The sequence below is a fragment of the Anser anser genome (assembly GCF_964211835.1).
Source record: "Anser anser genome assembly, chromosome: 12".
Classification (NCBI taxonomy): Eukaryota; Metazoa; Chordata; class Aves; order Anseriformes; family Anatidae; genus Anser; species Anser anser.
In genome coordinates, this window is record NC_139733.1 from 18049165 (window position 1) to 18065793 (window position 16629).

Sequence of the window (16629 nt, forward strand, 5' to 3'; positions counted from 1 at the left end):
CTAAAACTACAGGAATTGTAACCAGATCTCCTTTCCAAGGGAGACCAAAACTAACTTTATAAACGTTTCCATACACAGAGAAACATCCCATGCAAGTAACAACAAGCCAGTCCGCAACACCACACAAGGCAAACCGAGCATACAAAGGGAGCCTCTGCTTACAGAAAGCATACAGGGCCTTGGCCCAAGGGAAGCGTGCCGGCTCAAAAATCCACACCCAGAGCTAAGGAAACGTCCCACCTAACAGCTGAAAAGTAAAATGTTACGGTTCTATTCCACATACGGCTTAAGAGGAATAAAACTTGTATGTACTGTCATGAGCCTATGTGTAAGAAATGGGGTGCATGGAGGAGAAAGGATTTTTTTTTTTTAAAGATAAAAAGCATGTATATATGAGTTTATTACCCACTTGCAAATAAATTCCTATGCATTTAATTTCACCCATCTGTAACAAAATGCCGAATGGAAGAACACAGAATGCAACAGACAAATTATTTCATATTTTCTAGAGAGGATAAAGTCATTAAATGGGTTCATTTGTACATTTATTGGACTAAGAGTTGGTGTAGATAATGTTGATCTCTGCAGACTAATAATGACGCACGCACACAACGAATGGCTCTGAGGCCAGAAGTAGATCCACAGTGTACGACAATATTGCATCAACAGTTCTTCCACAGAATGCCTCTATTTCCAGTATTAAAATACAGAAAAGAGTGACTTTTTTATTTATTGTGGTGAGGTAAACATTTCTTCCTGCGAAGCACTGCACTTCTAAACACCTTCGCTAGAACTGCTAACGATACCCTTCTCCTTCATTCAGTCATAAGTACATACCTAGTGGCATATTTATTGCTGTTCTAATGGTCAGACATTTTTGCCTTGAGCAATATGTAGAGAAAGGAATGGAGAAGAAAAAAACACCCTATACTAACTGAAGATAGCAACCTATCTACACTGTTTGTGTGAAGAGGCAGAGATCAGTGCAGATAATTCATTTTGATAGTTTTAATGGGAATGCCAAGAAAAATTTATTTACATTTTTCTAAGTAGAACATAGTATTGATTGGAGCTGCTCAAAAAATCACAATTAAGAATTTATTAGACAAATTTTTACCTCTCTGCCCATTTACAAAGTCTTCAAGACCAGATCACTATATTCACTCCTTTGTACTCTGTTCAATTTATTGATGAATTTCATGCAGTTCCTGTGCTGAGTGAGATTTGTACTGATTTCTTTAGTTACATGAGCCATTTGGTATTGTCTTCTGTTCCCTGAATGAATGATTCATATAACTAACAGCTTGAATTTTGACTGTTACAAAGGCATATATAACCAAAATAAATCTTAGTCAATATCTGACTACTGAAACTTTTTTTTTCTTGTACATATTTTTGCTGATGTCTTAGAAATAAAATATTTTAAAATTTGAAAAGTTAATTTGGATTTTATTCTCAATAAATAATTCAAAGTTGTTTTTTTTTTTTAATTTTTTTTGACGATATATCAACTGAAGAGTACTCCATGATCCCATAGAAGACTGGTTAAGGTTCTCATCTTTAAAACCTCACTGCAGTGGCGTACTTATGAAAGAGGTTATTCTGAAAAGTTAGCAGCCATTTCCTGCCCAACAGGAACATTCTCCTAGAGCTTTCTGTATGACATGGTTACACCTAGAAATACTACACTTCATTTCTGAAAAATAGAAAATAAATCACATTTCACCTGTTTATAGGTAAAGTATAAGAGTGGAAGGTCCTTTCACTAACAACTGCTCAATCTCTTTTCCTATTATGAGGTATACTTTTGCATCTACAAAAGAAAATCATCTTAAGGCAAAGTGTGTGCTTTCTAAAAAAAACTTTCATTTGAATAAAAATAGATATTGTAAGCACAATTTTTTTACATTATTGTAAAAATTCATAAAAATATAAACCCATTATTAGTTTGCTGACTCTACAATATAAAAAATTAATGATAGTATTGTGAATCAGGTGAACTATGTGTTTGATTAAAGAACAATCCTGTTGATAGAAGTCAGTTATTAATTATTGTATCTTATCATGAGTTTATCAGTGGCAATTTTGGAGGAAAAGCAGAAAAACAGCTTTATGAAACTAAGTATTACTTAATAAGACTCTCAATAACAAAATTACCCGACCGAGATAAAGACATACTTTTCAAGAAAGTAGCTGCAAAATTTCCAAAGCCTAATTTGCCAGCCTATAGCCCAAGTTTGCCATGTGTCACAAAGTCCCCCAGACACTGATGACTGGTTAGGAAAAGTCCACTAATCCTCTCTGAAATGGCAGGAATGACATCTTGTAAAACACAGACACTTTCCATGAGAATATCTTCAAGGAGTTATTTTTTGGCCACACTGGCCACTGCCTTCTTCGCTGCATCTTCAAGGTCATTTGCAGACGTGATGGGGAGTCCACTCTCATTCAGAATGCGCTGGGCTTCATGAACATTTGTTCCTAATAAAGAACATTGACTATAATTAGTAACGTTAATGAATAAATGAGCATTTTCTACTAAACCACTAGATTTAGTGGAGTTGATGCTTCAACCTGCACATCATTTCAACAACAGATTCAATGATTGGTTTAGACTGAGCTGAGAGGAAGGAACTCTGAATTTCAATGACAATTTTGACAGACAATGCAATCTGGTAATAGCACTTGCATCTACAAGAAGGGCTTGTGAAGATTAGAGGGTCAATCCAACGTCGGTAGGGACATCCAGCAAGAGCAGTGGATAATGGATTAAGTATAAGGCCTTTAAGACACTCAGAATTTCACAGCAGACTCCTTTTTTACATTTATTCAAGTTTAAAGGACTACGTATCGACAAACACCTAGCAGTGTAGGCTGCTGATGAGAGGCAGAGAAAACAACACTTCTGGAGGAACTGAGGTCCAAAACTCACATGCATCCACAGGAGAAGAAAAAAGAATGGCCAAAGAGGATTCAGTCAGATTTCCCATTTACTCTAGCTCTTTTTTTTTTATAAACAAATTAAAAAAGGGAAACCTGAATTCTCCAGAACTTTCTCCAGCAAAGCCATCAGGTTTGCTCACTGATATGTCTTGCACAACAGAAGAACTTTGAATCAGATATCTCACTGAGCAAGGGGAATGCACACTTTGGGATCACATCACCTCTCCCATGCACAAGACCCTGAGCTGATCCTCTGTAGGATCATTTCTACTCACTCCTGCAGATCAAGTTTCTTGTTCATTTGCCATGTCAAAATGCTTAATTACTTTATAATTCCTAGACCTAGCAAAATGAATTTTAATTATATTTGGAACTACACACTAATTATACCTTTAATTATTAACAAAGTAAGAAGTATACTCTGTATTGTGCAACTTCCAGAATGCTCAATTTAAAGGGTGAATTTTTAAAGGATGAATTTGTTATTTTATTTTTTAATTTTATTTGTCAGACATTTTATAATGTCTGAAATTATACAGCAGAAAGAGAGAAATTCAGAAGTCTGTATCAACAGGGTGCTCAAGTCAGGATTCCCACTATCGGCACTGAAAAAGACCGAAGACATCTCTGTAGCAGTAGGTCCCAGTAGTAATGGGGACAATAAATGGAGACAGGGAACATTTTTTTTCTTGGAATTTTTCCCATACAGAAAAATATTGTGCTGTTTGTGACAGCCAAATGTTTAAACTTAACTTCTGCTCTTCACTAAGTGGCCAATATTAATTTACTATCAGGTCTGAATGGGAACAATACATTGGCTCTATTCTGTGCCACACTGATTGCTCTGCACACCACTTGTCTACCAGGCATTACAAAATCAGTAGAAAACAGTTCTCTAAAAAGGGAGAGAGGAGTTTATGCAGATGAATGAAAACATGAAGGCTGAGAAAATTTTATTGCTGTCAAAAGACTGAGGTTACTTACTGTATTTAATAAATAAAATATTGTTTTATAGGCCAGGCATACTACTAAACATTTTTGAGCATTTCCTTTGCAGCAATCTTTTATATATATATATATATATATAAGCTTTTTATCATATTGTGATAAGTATTTTAGATATATGGAGCATGTAGCAATTGTAATGAGATCCTGCTGAAAGCAGAGGTAAGAGTTTTAAAATTATATGTTCAGAAAATACCGAAAACATTTAAGAATCCACAAAAGGCATTATCTTATTGCAGCAGATGTTAAAATAAACAAATAAATAATCCCACTATTCTGACATTAACCTCTTGCCACTGGATGGTGTCAGAGAACTGTAAACAGAATCCAAACACAGGCTATGGAAATAACCTGCCCTGCACCTGCACGGAAATGGACAAATGGTGAAAATTCACAAGACTGAAGGCTTTGGGGCTTCTGTTGTCGTTGGTGTTTTTTTTTTTCTTGTTGTCATTTGTTTTTGTTGTTTGTTTTTTAACTTGTCTCCTATTAGGAGAATGCCATTTTGATGAAAGTTTTTTTTTTTCCTTCTGACAAGTATTACCATCAATGACACTCCAAAGAAAAACAGGAAAGCTGTAATTTTATCAGCATATGCTGTCAGGCTTTATATTTTAAATATTCTCCTTTGGAAATTCGGGTTCTGAAACAAGCCTCTCTGTTTGTGTACATTGGATGTGTCACATTTACACCTCTTTTGCCTTGAAATCTCTGCTATCACTAGCAAAGCAAATCTATTCAACTCGTTACCTAAAAATCCTTGAAATCCTTGTAATAGATTTTACATCCAAGCATGTTTCTACAAATCGTAGGATTCTACCAGCACGCACTGTAACAAATGAGTCAAGAGGACTGCATAGGTCGATCGAAAACAACAAAAAAATCCACCCCCAGTAATACTCCAACAGGATTTTGGTGATGTTCATTATTCACCTGCACTGTCATAGACATTAGGAGCAGGCTGCGTCACCACTGCTTGGGGCTGATGGCTGGCGAGGATGCAAGATTCTGCAATGCCATCTCTAGTGATAAGCTTTAAGTGATGATCTTTACCTAGGGAACGTGAAGTTTTGGTGGCTTACACATCTTGTACCTGCTGGCTATACAGTCAAGGAAAAAAAAAAACCACACTTTCATTGACTGCTTACAACAGACAATTAAATTCTTTCTATTCTGCCCAACCGATTTGCCTTTCCTATCTTAACTTTTCCCAAGGTTTATTTAAATATTTTCCTCTGCTTCGTGTTTACATCCTAGAGTGGGAGAGACTCGATAGCACATTTACACTTGTGCTGAATGTTTAAATTCAGAACGCTTGATGGGATGGATACAAAAAGTATGACCTTGCAATACCCCATTCTTCATTCTTGATAAGCAATTTGGGATAATAAAATCAGACATCCATACTGAACTGTATTTGTGCTGACAAGCCAATGAGAGCAAGATACACAAACTGAAGCAAAATTTCACTTGTGTATGGAAGATTTCTGAAAAAAAATCATTAGATGCTGAAGAACCCAGAAGGTCATGAATCACATGGCTAAATATAACACAACATTTCTAAATATAAGGCAACATTTTGCATTCAGGCATTTGAATAGAAAACAGTTTGCTCCTAACTGTGTTTCGACGTATTAAGTAGTTCTAAATCCTCCCAATTCTTCTTGTCCTATGAACCAGAGAAACAAACAATTCTTTTGCAGAGCGAGAGAGAAGAAAATTTCCAACATAGGAAGAAGACATCTAATTCACAATTCTTTTTTATTCTTTCATATTTTCATCTAACACTGAGCTACATAAACGCAAAACAAGCTTTGGCTTCCATTCAGCACTGCTAGCTAGTTCTTGCAAAACTTAATTGAAATACATTACATTTTAAAGGAAAAAAAAATCCTGCATAAAAACAGCAGAAGTGAGTTTTCGACATCTGTAGAAGATAAAATTTGGAATATGTAGTTTCTCCATTTGTCCATAAGCCTTTCAAACAACAATAATCCTGCGTCTCAGCTGCTGAGTTCTTTACTGATAAGGCAAGTAAATACATGTAATTATAAAGTTACCATTTTCAAAGAGAAGAGTAATCCTTTCTTTATCCACTGGTAAAACAGCTTGTAATTATTATACAACTGAGAACAAAGATTTGTCCACAGAATCCTGCTAAATCAAGGCAGATTTGACTGATTAAAACTCTAGTCATCGAGACATTTGTAATACAGTACAGACTCTTTGCCTGAATGCAAAGTGCAGGTCACAAATCTGTTAGATCTATGGGAATAATCATGAACCTTCCGTTAGAAGAACGGAAATCCAAAAAAGTGCCTGTCCCTTTTTCTTCTTTTGAAGTATAAAATGTTATCAGTGATGTTTTAAAAAGTCTTAGGTAGTCTTATTTCTTCCACAGTCCTCATTATTAATTCAAAATCATTACATATTTGGATAACCTAGTAGAAGTTCAAAGAAGAACAAGGAAGATGATTAAGGATCCAGAGGGATTGATTTCTGAGGAAAGATTAAAAGAACCAAATACATATATTGCATATATCGGGTGATTAAGGAGGCAGAGAAGGCAGGAGCTACAAGCTAACAGTTTCTAAGTACAACATCTGAAGGCTGTAAACATCAGAGGTCATCGTTTAGAATGAATTAACAGGTAACACCAGGACTAACAGAAGGAATTAAAATTACCTCCGTTATCTCTTGAATCACTAAGCAAGTCTAGGAAAAGCATCATCACAAACCTGGCGAAGAGCATGCTATCTTGGGAAGATGGTCAAAGATGGTCAAGCATCAGAAGATGCTTGTATTAAAACACGTGTTTGACTTTCTGAAGACTTAGTTTTGACCTCTGTGCATAAGCAGCGCGTGGCTCTCATAAAGGTCACCGGCAGAAGGGGAATGGGCACCACGCAGTCGCCTCCACGAGGCTTCGCGCAACCCTGAGCCAGAAGCTCTCCCGCTCCATGCCTCTTCCAGAAAAACCCAACATGCAGTAGCTAACACAATTAGGACTTTGCTAATTCAGCCCAGGGACTGCTTTGTCTCTTGCAATCTCCCAGAAGTCACCAAAAAAAAAAAATAAATCACCCTGGCTTGTGTACAATCGTGGAACATGTACCAGAGAAAGACCAAAGGCAGACGCAGCGGACTGCAGTTTAAAACAAGCGAGTTAATTCTTCTGTCTCTCTTACGTTGTTTTCAACCATTGCATTAGAAAAAACTTTGAGCTATCAGGTTTAGAGGGAGAACTCATGACTTTTCCAATATCTTCACTTATAAAATGACAGCTATAATAGACAGTTACTCTGCACTTCTGATAAACTTTTTCCAGCTACAGAAGACAGGAAAAGTTTTTTTTTGCCATGACAAAAAGCTAAGCAACATTGCCTAGAGCTGATAAACAATGAGATTTTATATTGTAAAACTTCCCTGCTGGTAGCCAACATCCATCAGTCTCTCCTTCACCCGTTCCAAACTATCCAGTTAGTCTCTTACGGTGTTCAGAGGTGCTTCATCACCCAAAGAAAATCTTCACCATTGGTTTTAAAATCCATTTTATTTAAATTTTCCTGTGCTTACTACAGCAAAAGGCTACCCATGATAAACCAAGAATATTTTTATGCCCTCTGAAAATTATTAAAGCCTTGCAGGGAAATGCACCGTGGATCTTTGACAGGACCGAACTGCATGTCAGGCTGTGCTACGTGTCTATCTTCATCAAGAAAAGCCAAAGAAGCACCCCCCTAAACAAAGGGCTTCACGGTGAGCCTGCCTCTTAACTTTGTTTTTTGAATAAGAGAAAGTCTGGGGTATTCAGAACCCTATATTTTTTTAAACCTCTTTTAGTATGAAAAAACACACTATTGTTTAGTATCTCTAATCCATAAAAAGGATGCATTTCCTCCATTCACCACCAGTGCGGAGTGAAAGGGTATTTTATACCTTTTACCCACTCAGTGACAGAAGAATCTGCCTTCCTCCTTCAGGACACTTTTCAGAAATGACAGAACTCTCTGCCCACTGCCGTTGTGGTAAGGAACGGAAGAGGAGCCAGTAACCACCAAGGAGTGCTCTTCCTCTCCTCTTTATTTCTCTTTTGTTTCCAATTTAACAACTCTGGGTGTCCTATAAAATTATTCCATACCATTACCAAATCTTCTGTTTTTAATGGATTTTAGCTGGATTAGATACTTGGGCAGAAGAATGCATTACAGTAAGTTCTCTCAGAAATACCATTTCCAAACTTTTTCTTTTAATTATATTGAAGTAAATTTAAGAAAACTCTTTGTTGCTACAGGTTTAGCAATAATAGAATTGCATTCAGTAAAAATCACATGAAAAAGAAATATCTTCCAGTGAATAGAAACTTGCATCAAAATCATTTCTATTTGCATTGCAAATGTTACAAGCAAAACCATAATGCTTTCACTGCAAAATTACATCACTTCAAATACCACCTGGGACCAGGGATGCAGAAATATGCAAAGAAAGAGTTTATTGTCTTCAAGTCATTACGGATGAAGAATTGAACACATTTGTATCGTGCCGTACTAGCCTATCTTGAGCTTAGCGACCACCAAAAGCCAAAAGGGATTACTGTGCACCTGAGGGAAGATTTTGTCAGAAAGCACTAGCACTCACCTTCCAGTCTGACCACCAGAGGCACTTTCAGCTCAAGCTCTCGGCAAGCTTTGGTAATACCATTGGCAATAATGGCACAGTTCACGATACCACCAAAAATGTTTACAAGTATTGCTTCAACCTGTAGGAAAGAAACAGAGCGGGAAATTTTTAATATATATTTTACTAAACATAGGTAAGATATGCAAAGCAGGGTAAAAACGTCCCTCTGTTAGACAGGGCGTCATTTACAGACTGCTCGAAGCTTCACATCTAGAGCTTGGAGAACTTGATTCTGAGTGTACTGCTTCTGTAACATGCAGCAGTGATTAACTGCCTTGGTCGAAATTGGAATGGCAATTTATGTCATAAAAACATTACACAGAAAAGTGGAATTTCTACTTTTTAGTAAAAATAAAAACAGATTAAACAATCTACATTTTAGACTTTTTTCTTTTCATGTATTGAATCTTCAGAGGCTGGAGCTCAGAAAACACTGTTTGGATGTGTGTGTATGCACATGCAATGAAGTACTCACATACACTTCACAAAACAATTTGGATGCTCGCTTTATTATAAGCAGTGCAAAGGAAGTGGTAATATAGTTGCCTTGACTCGATAAGGAGGAGTAAAATTAATTAATTCTAATTAATAAGGGAAGGCATGTAATGAAGAGCGTTCATTAATACAGATTAATTGATAACAACCTTGAAAAACCGTTATTCATCAGTATATTGAAACTGAAATTCCTGCACCCGATTCACAACTAAATTATACTTCACAGGATACAACACTCTGGGTCCTCAGCTCGAAAGGATCACTTGATTTCTGTGAAATCAAATACAGTGATAGTAAAATCTAGCAATAACAGCAGTAACCTTTGTGTTGTTACAGAATCCTTACCTGTGAAGAAGCTACCAGTGGTGAAACCTTACAAGGCCCCTTCTCTGCCTTGCTCCAACTACTTGGGCACACGCAAACACTCTCAGTGTTAGGAGGTAAAACATACAAAAAGGGAAAATAGAGCCCCTTCAAACTCTCATGCCATTAACCCTTATGGTAGGGAGATACCTATGCAAAGTGCTTGGATGTTAAAATGTACTAGTGATGCACTCTAGCAGCAGGACAAGCCCAGACACTGCTTTGCCCTTTCTAATACACGCTCCTAATTCAGGGACATTGCACCAGGCACGTGACAGATCAACTTAACCAAGGGTGTTTACATTATTAGAGATAAGGAGGAGGATTTTATGCTCAGTACAGATATTTTAATTCCTAATGCAGACATTCTCATTTAAGGATCTGCTTTTCAGCTTTCAAGCTGAATTCTAATCAGGCCCTCTAATCCATTGGCAGCAAAAGGAAAAAAAATGTTGAAGGAAATTAGATGCAGCTTGGATAATTGATGTTTGTATGCTTGGCTTTAATAAAAATACACTGTTAAATTAGAGAGGAGTCTAAAAGGATTCAATCAATAAGAAACTGAATCAGGTACAGAATTCAATCTTGGGTTTTATTGTAATCTTCCAAATAAGCCAACAGATCAGCCCAAATGATGCTGAGATTCACCTTAACTCCTCGGAAATTCATGAACATTGTTTATATGTGCTTCTGCAGCCTGACTGGATCTTGCATTTCTAGTTGAAAGAACTTTAACATTCAGACCCAGCAGATGGATGAAAAGGTTTTCAGTATTTCATGTGCACAGAGAATGCATGATCTCTGTGTCATTCAAGTCTGTAAGAAAAATAAACCTCCCATTGTGTATCAGAATTCTTACGCATTGGCATTCTCAGTATCTAATGCATATGCAACATGAGATTTATATTAAGAGGGCAAACAGTTCGGTACAGGACAGGTTACTTGGTAGCATTATTACTCTAATTACCACTTCTACCCAATACTATATACCTTACAAAATTACTTTGTATTTCGGCAACATTATTAAGGAAATTCAAGTATATCCACAAGCTGGGCTCTTTCCATCCACCAAAACAATTGACAGATGTGAAATCACCCTCAGATGTACTCACAATTGATTATGGACTCCTCTGGAGAAATAAGGGAACCCACAATAGCATTAAGACATCACCATGAGTGGTGGTAACAACCCACAGTCTGCCCGGTCCAAGCACCAGGGTTGGAAAGCAAGAGTGATGGAAATTTTACGCAGATCTGTTTCCATATAAAATCATTATTGCCTTATTAATAACAATTTTAATTTGTAGCAACTTACTTTATGTTAAAGTAAGCCTTAGCAAGGTTTGACAAAGCCTGCAATTCTACCTGGCACCAAAAATAAAAAAAAATACCCCATATAAATATATTTCTGTATTAATTGAAGTAATTGTGATAAGAGATTGCTGTTAGACTTGTTGTGGATCACTGACATAATCCACGAGGCTGCCGGTTGAAAGCAATTAAGGGCATTGCAGGTGCAGCAGAAGCACAGCTTCACATACCTGCCTGCACTTGAAAAATGCACTTAGTGTATTTTATTATTATTATTCTAAAATGTTCCTAGGCCTTAACAAAATGCACAATGACATCAGGTCACTGTACACTTCAGGATGACTCCAGGCAGCACCTATAAAGCACTCCACCTTTCCTAAAGCCCATTTAGAAATCTATACACAGACCGTCTCGCTGTCTGCAGCTCTGCACTCCAGTCTGCTGAACATCCTTCTGCACTAACACCACACATCTATATGCAAAAATAGAGAGGACAAAACCTTGACACTTGCAGGTTGTTCTTGCTCTTTCGTTTTCCACCTTTGTTACCGCCACAGAACAACTAGAACAGACTTTGGAGAACAACGCACTGCAGCGCTGAGCGATGGCAGAAGTTTCATATCTGGTGAAACTCAGAATCTCACATAAAACACAACTGCAAACTAACCTGAGGTCTGATAATTGCTTTAAGACAGTCCAAGCATGGGCAGCCACCAAAGAGGGAAGCCTTGCTCAGAGTAGCACCCCCGACGGATGCCCACCGAGCCCACCAACAGACAGCACCAGGCCGAGGCGAGGGAGAGCCCTCGACAGCTGTTAGGGCCTGGGATGGAGTGGGAATAACCTTCCCTGCTAACACAGGCTCACGTCAGCTTATGCCAGTTGTGAAATCTTTTCCTCAGCTGTTGCTTTTCAGGATCAGAATAGGCACGCAAAAAATGCATGGGCAAAACCTCAGCTAGAGACCTGTCCAACCCCCAAATCACCAAGACCATGATTTTACAGCACAGATCTCTTCTGAATATTAGTGAAAATGTATATTGGAACGTAAGTTGTTGGTTTTTTAAATGTATTTTACCATAAAACAAAATATTTCACGATGTCCAACAGAGAAAGCTCAAAAATGTAATTATTCTAATATTCAAATCCCCTAAAACCAGATTTCTGTTAGTGTACTTTTTTTATGAGAATGTCTCATAGAAAAAACACAAAACATCATCGAAACTGATGACAGCACGAAAGGTTTGCAACAGTTTTCCATCTATTAGCAGCGTCAGACACGTCTTAGTGACTTTGTATGCATCTTTTTCCCTTATATGCACACAGAGATGCATGAATACCAGGAACTATAAATATTATTATAAAATCACCAATATAATCTGACCTTGCTGTAAATTGTTGCTCTGAAGCTCAATCCATTTATTTTAGTTGAAAAGAAGCTATTCAGCAACTGTCAGTAAAATCACATCTGCAGCAAATTAAAAGCTACACGAGGAAATCGCTTGCTTACAGTTTGCTTTGACTGAAATCTGAAAAAAAACACCTTGACATCTCAAGCTAACTAAATTCAGGTTTTTACCACTCCCAACTCTTTCATCAGCTAAAAATGTACCCAGACACTATGAAACAGCCTAAATTTGTCAAGATTTCTTCTCCAGGATGGCACGGGTCACATCTACTTTGAAGCAGTTGCTTCGCATGCTACAGTTGGCAAACATGCTCTTGCCTGAAGGCTCCTAGTGCTCTCTGAGGTTAAAACATGCATCATATCTCCCAGTCCTTCTGGTCAGCAGGGTCTAATTTTATGTCCTCAAAAATACATTTATTTTTTTACCAAACTAATCTGTGAAGTTGCCAGAAAACAAAAAAGAAAAGCAAGCCTGCAGCATACTACCAGGCAATACTGAGACAAATAAAACAAAGCCATGAATAAAATGGGATGTGAGTTTCTTCATTTCCAATCTAGTAAGGTGTATTTAATCCTTCTTATTTTTCCACTGGCCTTTATTATTCATTTATTCACACCTTACAGCATTTGTTTCAATGTGAGAGAAGCAGATTACCTGCAACTTTCAATACCACGCAACAAAAACCAGATGCCATAAATCTGCATCCTTACTCCACCCTTCTGCTCCAACTGATAAGTCAGACAGAAACATTTTTAAATGTCCCTGTATTACTATAAATTGGACTGCAGGTCAAATATAGCTTTTTATTATCCAGTTTTGAAATCTTACTATAATCCACTAGCTTTTTATATAAGGCTACATTTATGGTTCATTTGCAAATAAAGATTAAATCTACTGTATCAGAGTGGGAGAAAGAGCCACAAATACAGAAACAATTGCTTAAAATCTCCACTAGAGGACAGTGCAACTCAATGTGGAAAGGGAATATAAAAATCCCCCTTGAGAGAAGAGCAGGGTTATTTTTTTTCTGCTTAAAGTCAAACCATCTTACTTTACTTTATAAAATGAGAAGCAAAATAGTATTTTGCATCTTTGGGATGGAACTTTTACAGTCTGGAGGTGATAAAATTAAGAAGGATGAGTCATCTAGAAGCAATGCGAGAACGCTTGCAGTCAAAAAATATTAATACCATGCAATTTTGAACGTTTTTGACTATTTTAAAATGGGCCAGGGTTTAAAATTCATTAGTAATGTGCCATAATATCACAGGAGGACAGGAACTCTGATGAATCCCCAAAACAAAATTCAGACTTTCTTGCAGTATGGGGGCAAGACCAGTTGACAGGTAGGAAAAGCACATTAAGTATTTTCTCTGATGCTATTTTTTGGCTTCTGTTTGAGAGGTTCCTGAGGAACCTAAGTCTCTCTGAGAGTGAATGCCTGGTTTCTGCTACACCCAGTTGTTGTCTGTTATGCCCTTTTCTTGCACGGCTGGTGAGATGACAGCCTCCGGCCTGCACACCAGTACAGCACTGGGGGAAGCCCTTTTAGCAATGCAACCCCTTTGGTGACACAGTAAAAATCCCAAACACCACAATTCTGTAAAATCAAAACTTTGCAACTTCAGCTTCTGATGCGCTAAAATAGCCTACAGTCTTGAGATTTTGCTGATTACCACAAATTCAGGATCTAGACCGGGACACAATTGCATTGGCTTCTGCTAGTTTGAAAATCATTCAACAATGATACCCTGACGATTGACCAGATCGTGTTTGTGGCCCCTTGATGGGGTAAGAAAAGCACTCAGGTAAGCGGGGTCCTGCAGCAGGGAGAGCTCTGACACCAAAGACAGCTCAGGATGGACCACCAGGAACACCTCAGTCCTTACAAGAGTAAGGAAAGGGAGGGAAAGAAAAATACTGAGGCCACAAAGTACTATTGACAAGTATATTTGAGAATCAAAACAACTTTTAGCACTGTTTTGGGGATGGAATGCACCTGGCAGTTCCTAAAACAATTGAATTTCTGGTGCCAATATGAGGGGATAAGTTTTCTATCAGATCATGGGTACAAGGAATAAAAAAGCATAAATTAAATTTGTTCTGACTATCATTTAAATATCCGAGCTTCAAGGAGATCAAGCCCCTGGATAAGCCAATCAGGATGCAGATCAAAATACGATGAAGGGATGAGGACTACTTACACGACTGCATATTGCAAGAGCAAAACAACACACATGATCAGTTCCTCTGTATAAGATGAGTGTGCAATATTTCAGATTTCATTTAAATCTCTCTTTGTGCATCCAGAATCAAGCATAGCTGCATGTTTAGGTTGATTTGGGGGATTTCATTAAAGCAAAAACAAGATGCCCACATGCCACCCCTCTCACAGGTATATTTGGTAAGCGCTGGTCATTAAATACTTTGGGAATTCATCTTATTTGACTGCACCATATGAGTATAATAGGTTATAAATACCCTCCAAATCCACTTACCTAAGATGGTCTATACAGTAGTATGACTGTAAAAGGTCTACTCAAATTGATCCATTATTTGAATTTTGCCTCTGCACTAAAGATTTAATTTCTCAGAGATACTGTACTGTGTGCTACCTTTAACGTCTTTAGTGTCTTTAGTTCAAGTTAGATTTCTGATAAACAATAATCAGCTTTCTGAAAAATAACGTAGCAATGTGATCATCATTTAAGCAATGCCATACAATGGGAAGCACACTATCCTATCTCAGCAATGTGCTGTGTCCTAGGATGGATCTGTGTACAGTTTCATCATGCTTTATGTTGTGTCAAAAGGCAAAAGGCCAAAAAAATTTACATCAAACTAAAAAAAAAAAGGAATATTCTTGGAAAGAGTGTACCTGGAGAACATGGATACATAAAAATGGAACTCATACAATACTCAAAGCCTAGCATAGGTACTGTCAGATGAATTATTTTAACAGTAAATTACACTGTTCAGTGCATTTTAGTGTTACAGAAACTTGGTAAGTTACCCAAGCTGATACAGTTAAATGATACAATCCTGAATACCTAAAAAAAAAACAACCCTTGACTAAATAGACCTGTTGATGTGATGGTTAGTTCAAGTCTTTATTTTTAATTCAAAAGCCAGTTAAAAATGCACACATGATAAATTTGGGAAGATCTCAAGTGCACCTTCTCTCTAGCTGGTTGGCCATTGATTTGACTTTCACTAATATGTGAATGAAGTTTGACAAATACCAGTCAAATTTCTAACCAAAGTACATTTCAACATATCACTTTAAAACTTTTTCTAAAATTGTTTTAAAACAAGAAAAAAAAATCATGATCTTTAAAGTAGTCTTAGGATTTCTCTGTTTATTGAAACTTGGGAAGTCACTTTACGTGAAGATTTCCTCTTCTGTTTGAAGAAGGAACAGAAATCCAGGAGCTGGATTTTAAGAGGGACTCCACATGTCAAGACACTCACACCATAAGACTTCACCCCTGCCATTTACTTTTTCCATCATTGTGTGTTCAGCTCTACACCTTCTTTTAGGTAAGGGACAGGCCTAAATACTACTTTTCAAACCATTACGGCAAGGGATTTATTTCCTGAAACCAATACCCATTGAAACCATCTTTATTACCTCTCTTTAAAAATACCCTTAAAGACAGAAATACTATATTTACCTGGAGTATCAAAATACTAAGCAATTGTACCCACCTCAAGGGAGAAAACAGATGAAGAACAGCAACTCTTCTGCTCTAGGGAGACTTGGGATCTTCCTACTTTGTCACCTGAGAAACATCTCTGACATCTATTCCCCATGCAGAAGAAAATTAAATGCTACAGAAACTGCTATCTAGGTCACACTGTTTTTCTTACTGAGACAATACGAACTTTTAGAAAGGAATTCTGTAATTCCCAAAGCTTAATTAAAGTATAAAAATGCCTTGTCATGGGTACTGAACTGCATATACACATCTGAAATCTCCAAATAATTAGAAATCGTTCTTTTATGGTAACATGGTAGTCATCAAAAACCTGAATTACTGTGCTCATTAGGTTCTGAATTACTACCACATAAAAATCAGCTAACTATTAACACATAAATAAAATCAAAACGGAAATAATAAAACTAAGGAAGGTACAAAGAAGGGTAACAGATACTGAACAAGCTTTGTATACAGAACGAACAAATAAACTAGGGCTTTCCATCTTAGAAAAAGGAAAGCTGAAGGAGGTTATATAGGAAAGACTGCAAGTAGCAAGAGGAAAAGGAACAGGGTGCAATCACTTAGTGCCTGCCTCCAGGTAATTTCATTGCCTAGCCCTCAGTTCCTGTAATGCCAGAGATGGGGGAAAAATAAAGGGGCACTTTTACTGTCATTTTTAAATACAGCATATAGTTATTGTGTGGAACTGATTGCCACGGGTT

General features: G+C 37.3%; 1 protein-coding gene across 1 annotated transcript in view; it reads right to left on the reverse strand.

Moving 5' to 3' along the window:
• Positions 1-528: 528 nt before the first annotated feature.
• The window catches only part of SUCLG2 (succinate-CoA ligase GDP-forming subunit beta), a 114698-nt gene continuing 98597 nt past the window's right edge, over positions 529-16629 (reverse strand). Inside the window, exons 10-11 of the mRNA XM_083795726.1 lie at positions 8587-8707; positions 529-2481 (exon numbers count right to left, since the gene is read on the reverse strand). Coding sequence (XP_083651852.1) covers positions 2366-2481; positions 8587-8707 — 237 coding nt within the window. The 3' untranslated portion in view covers positions 529-2365. The remainder of the gene's footprint in view (positions 2482-8586; positions 8708-16629) is intronic.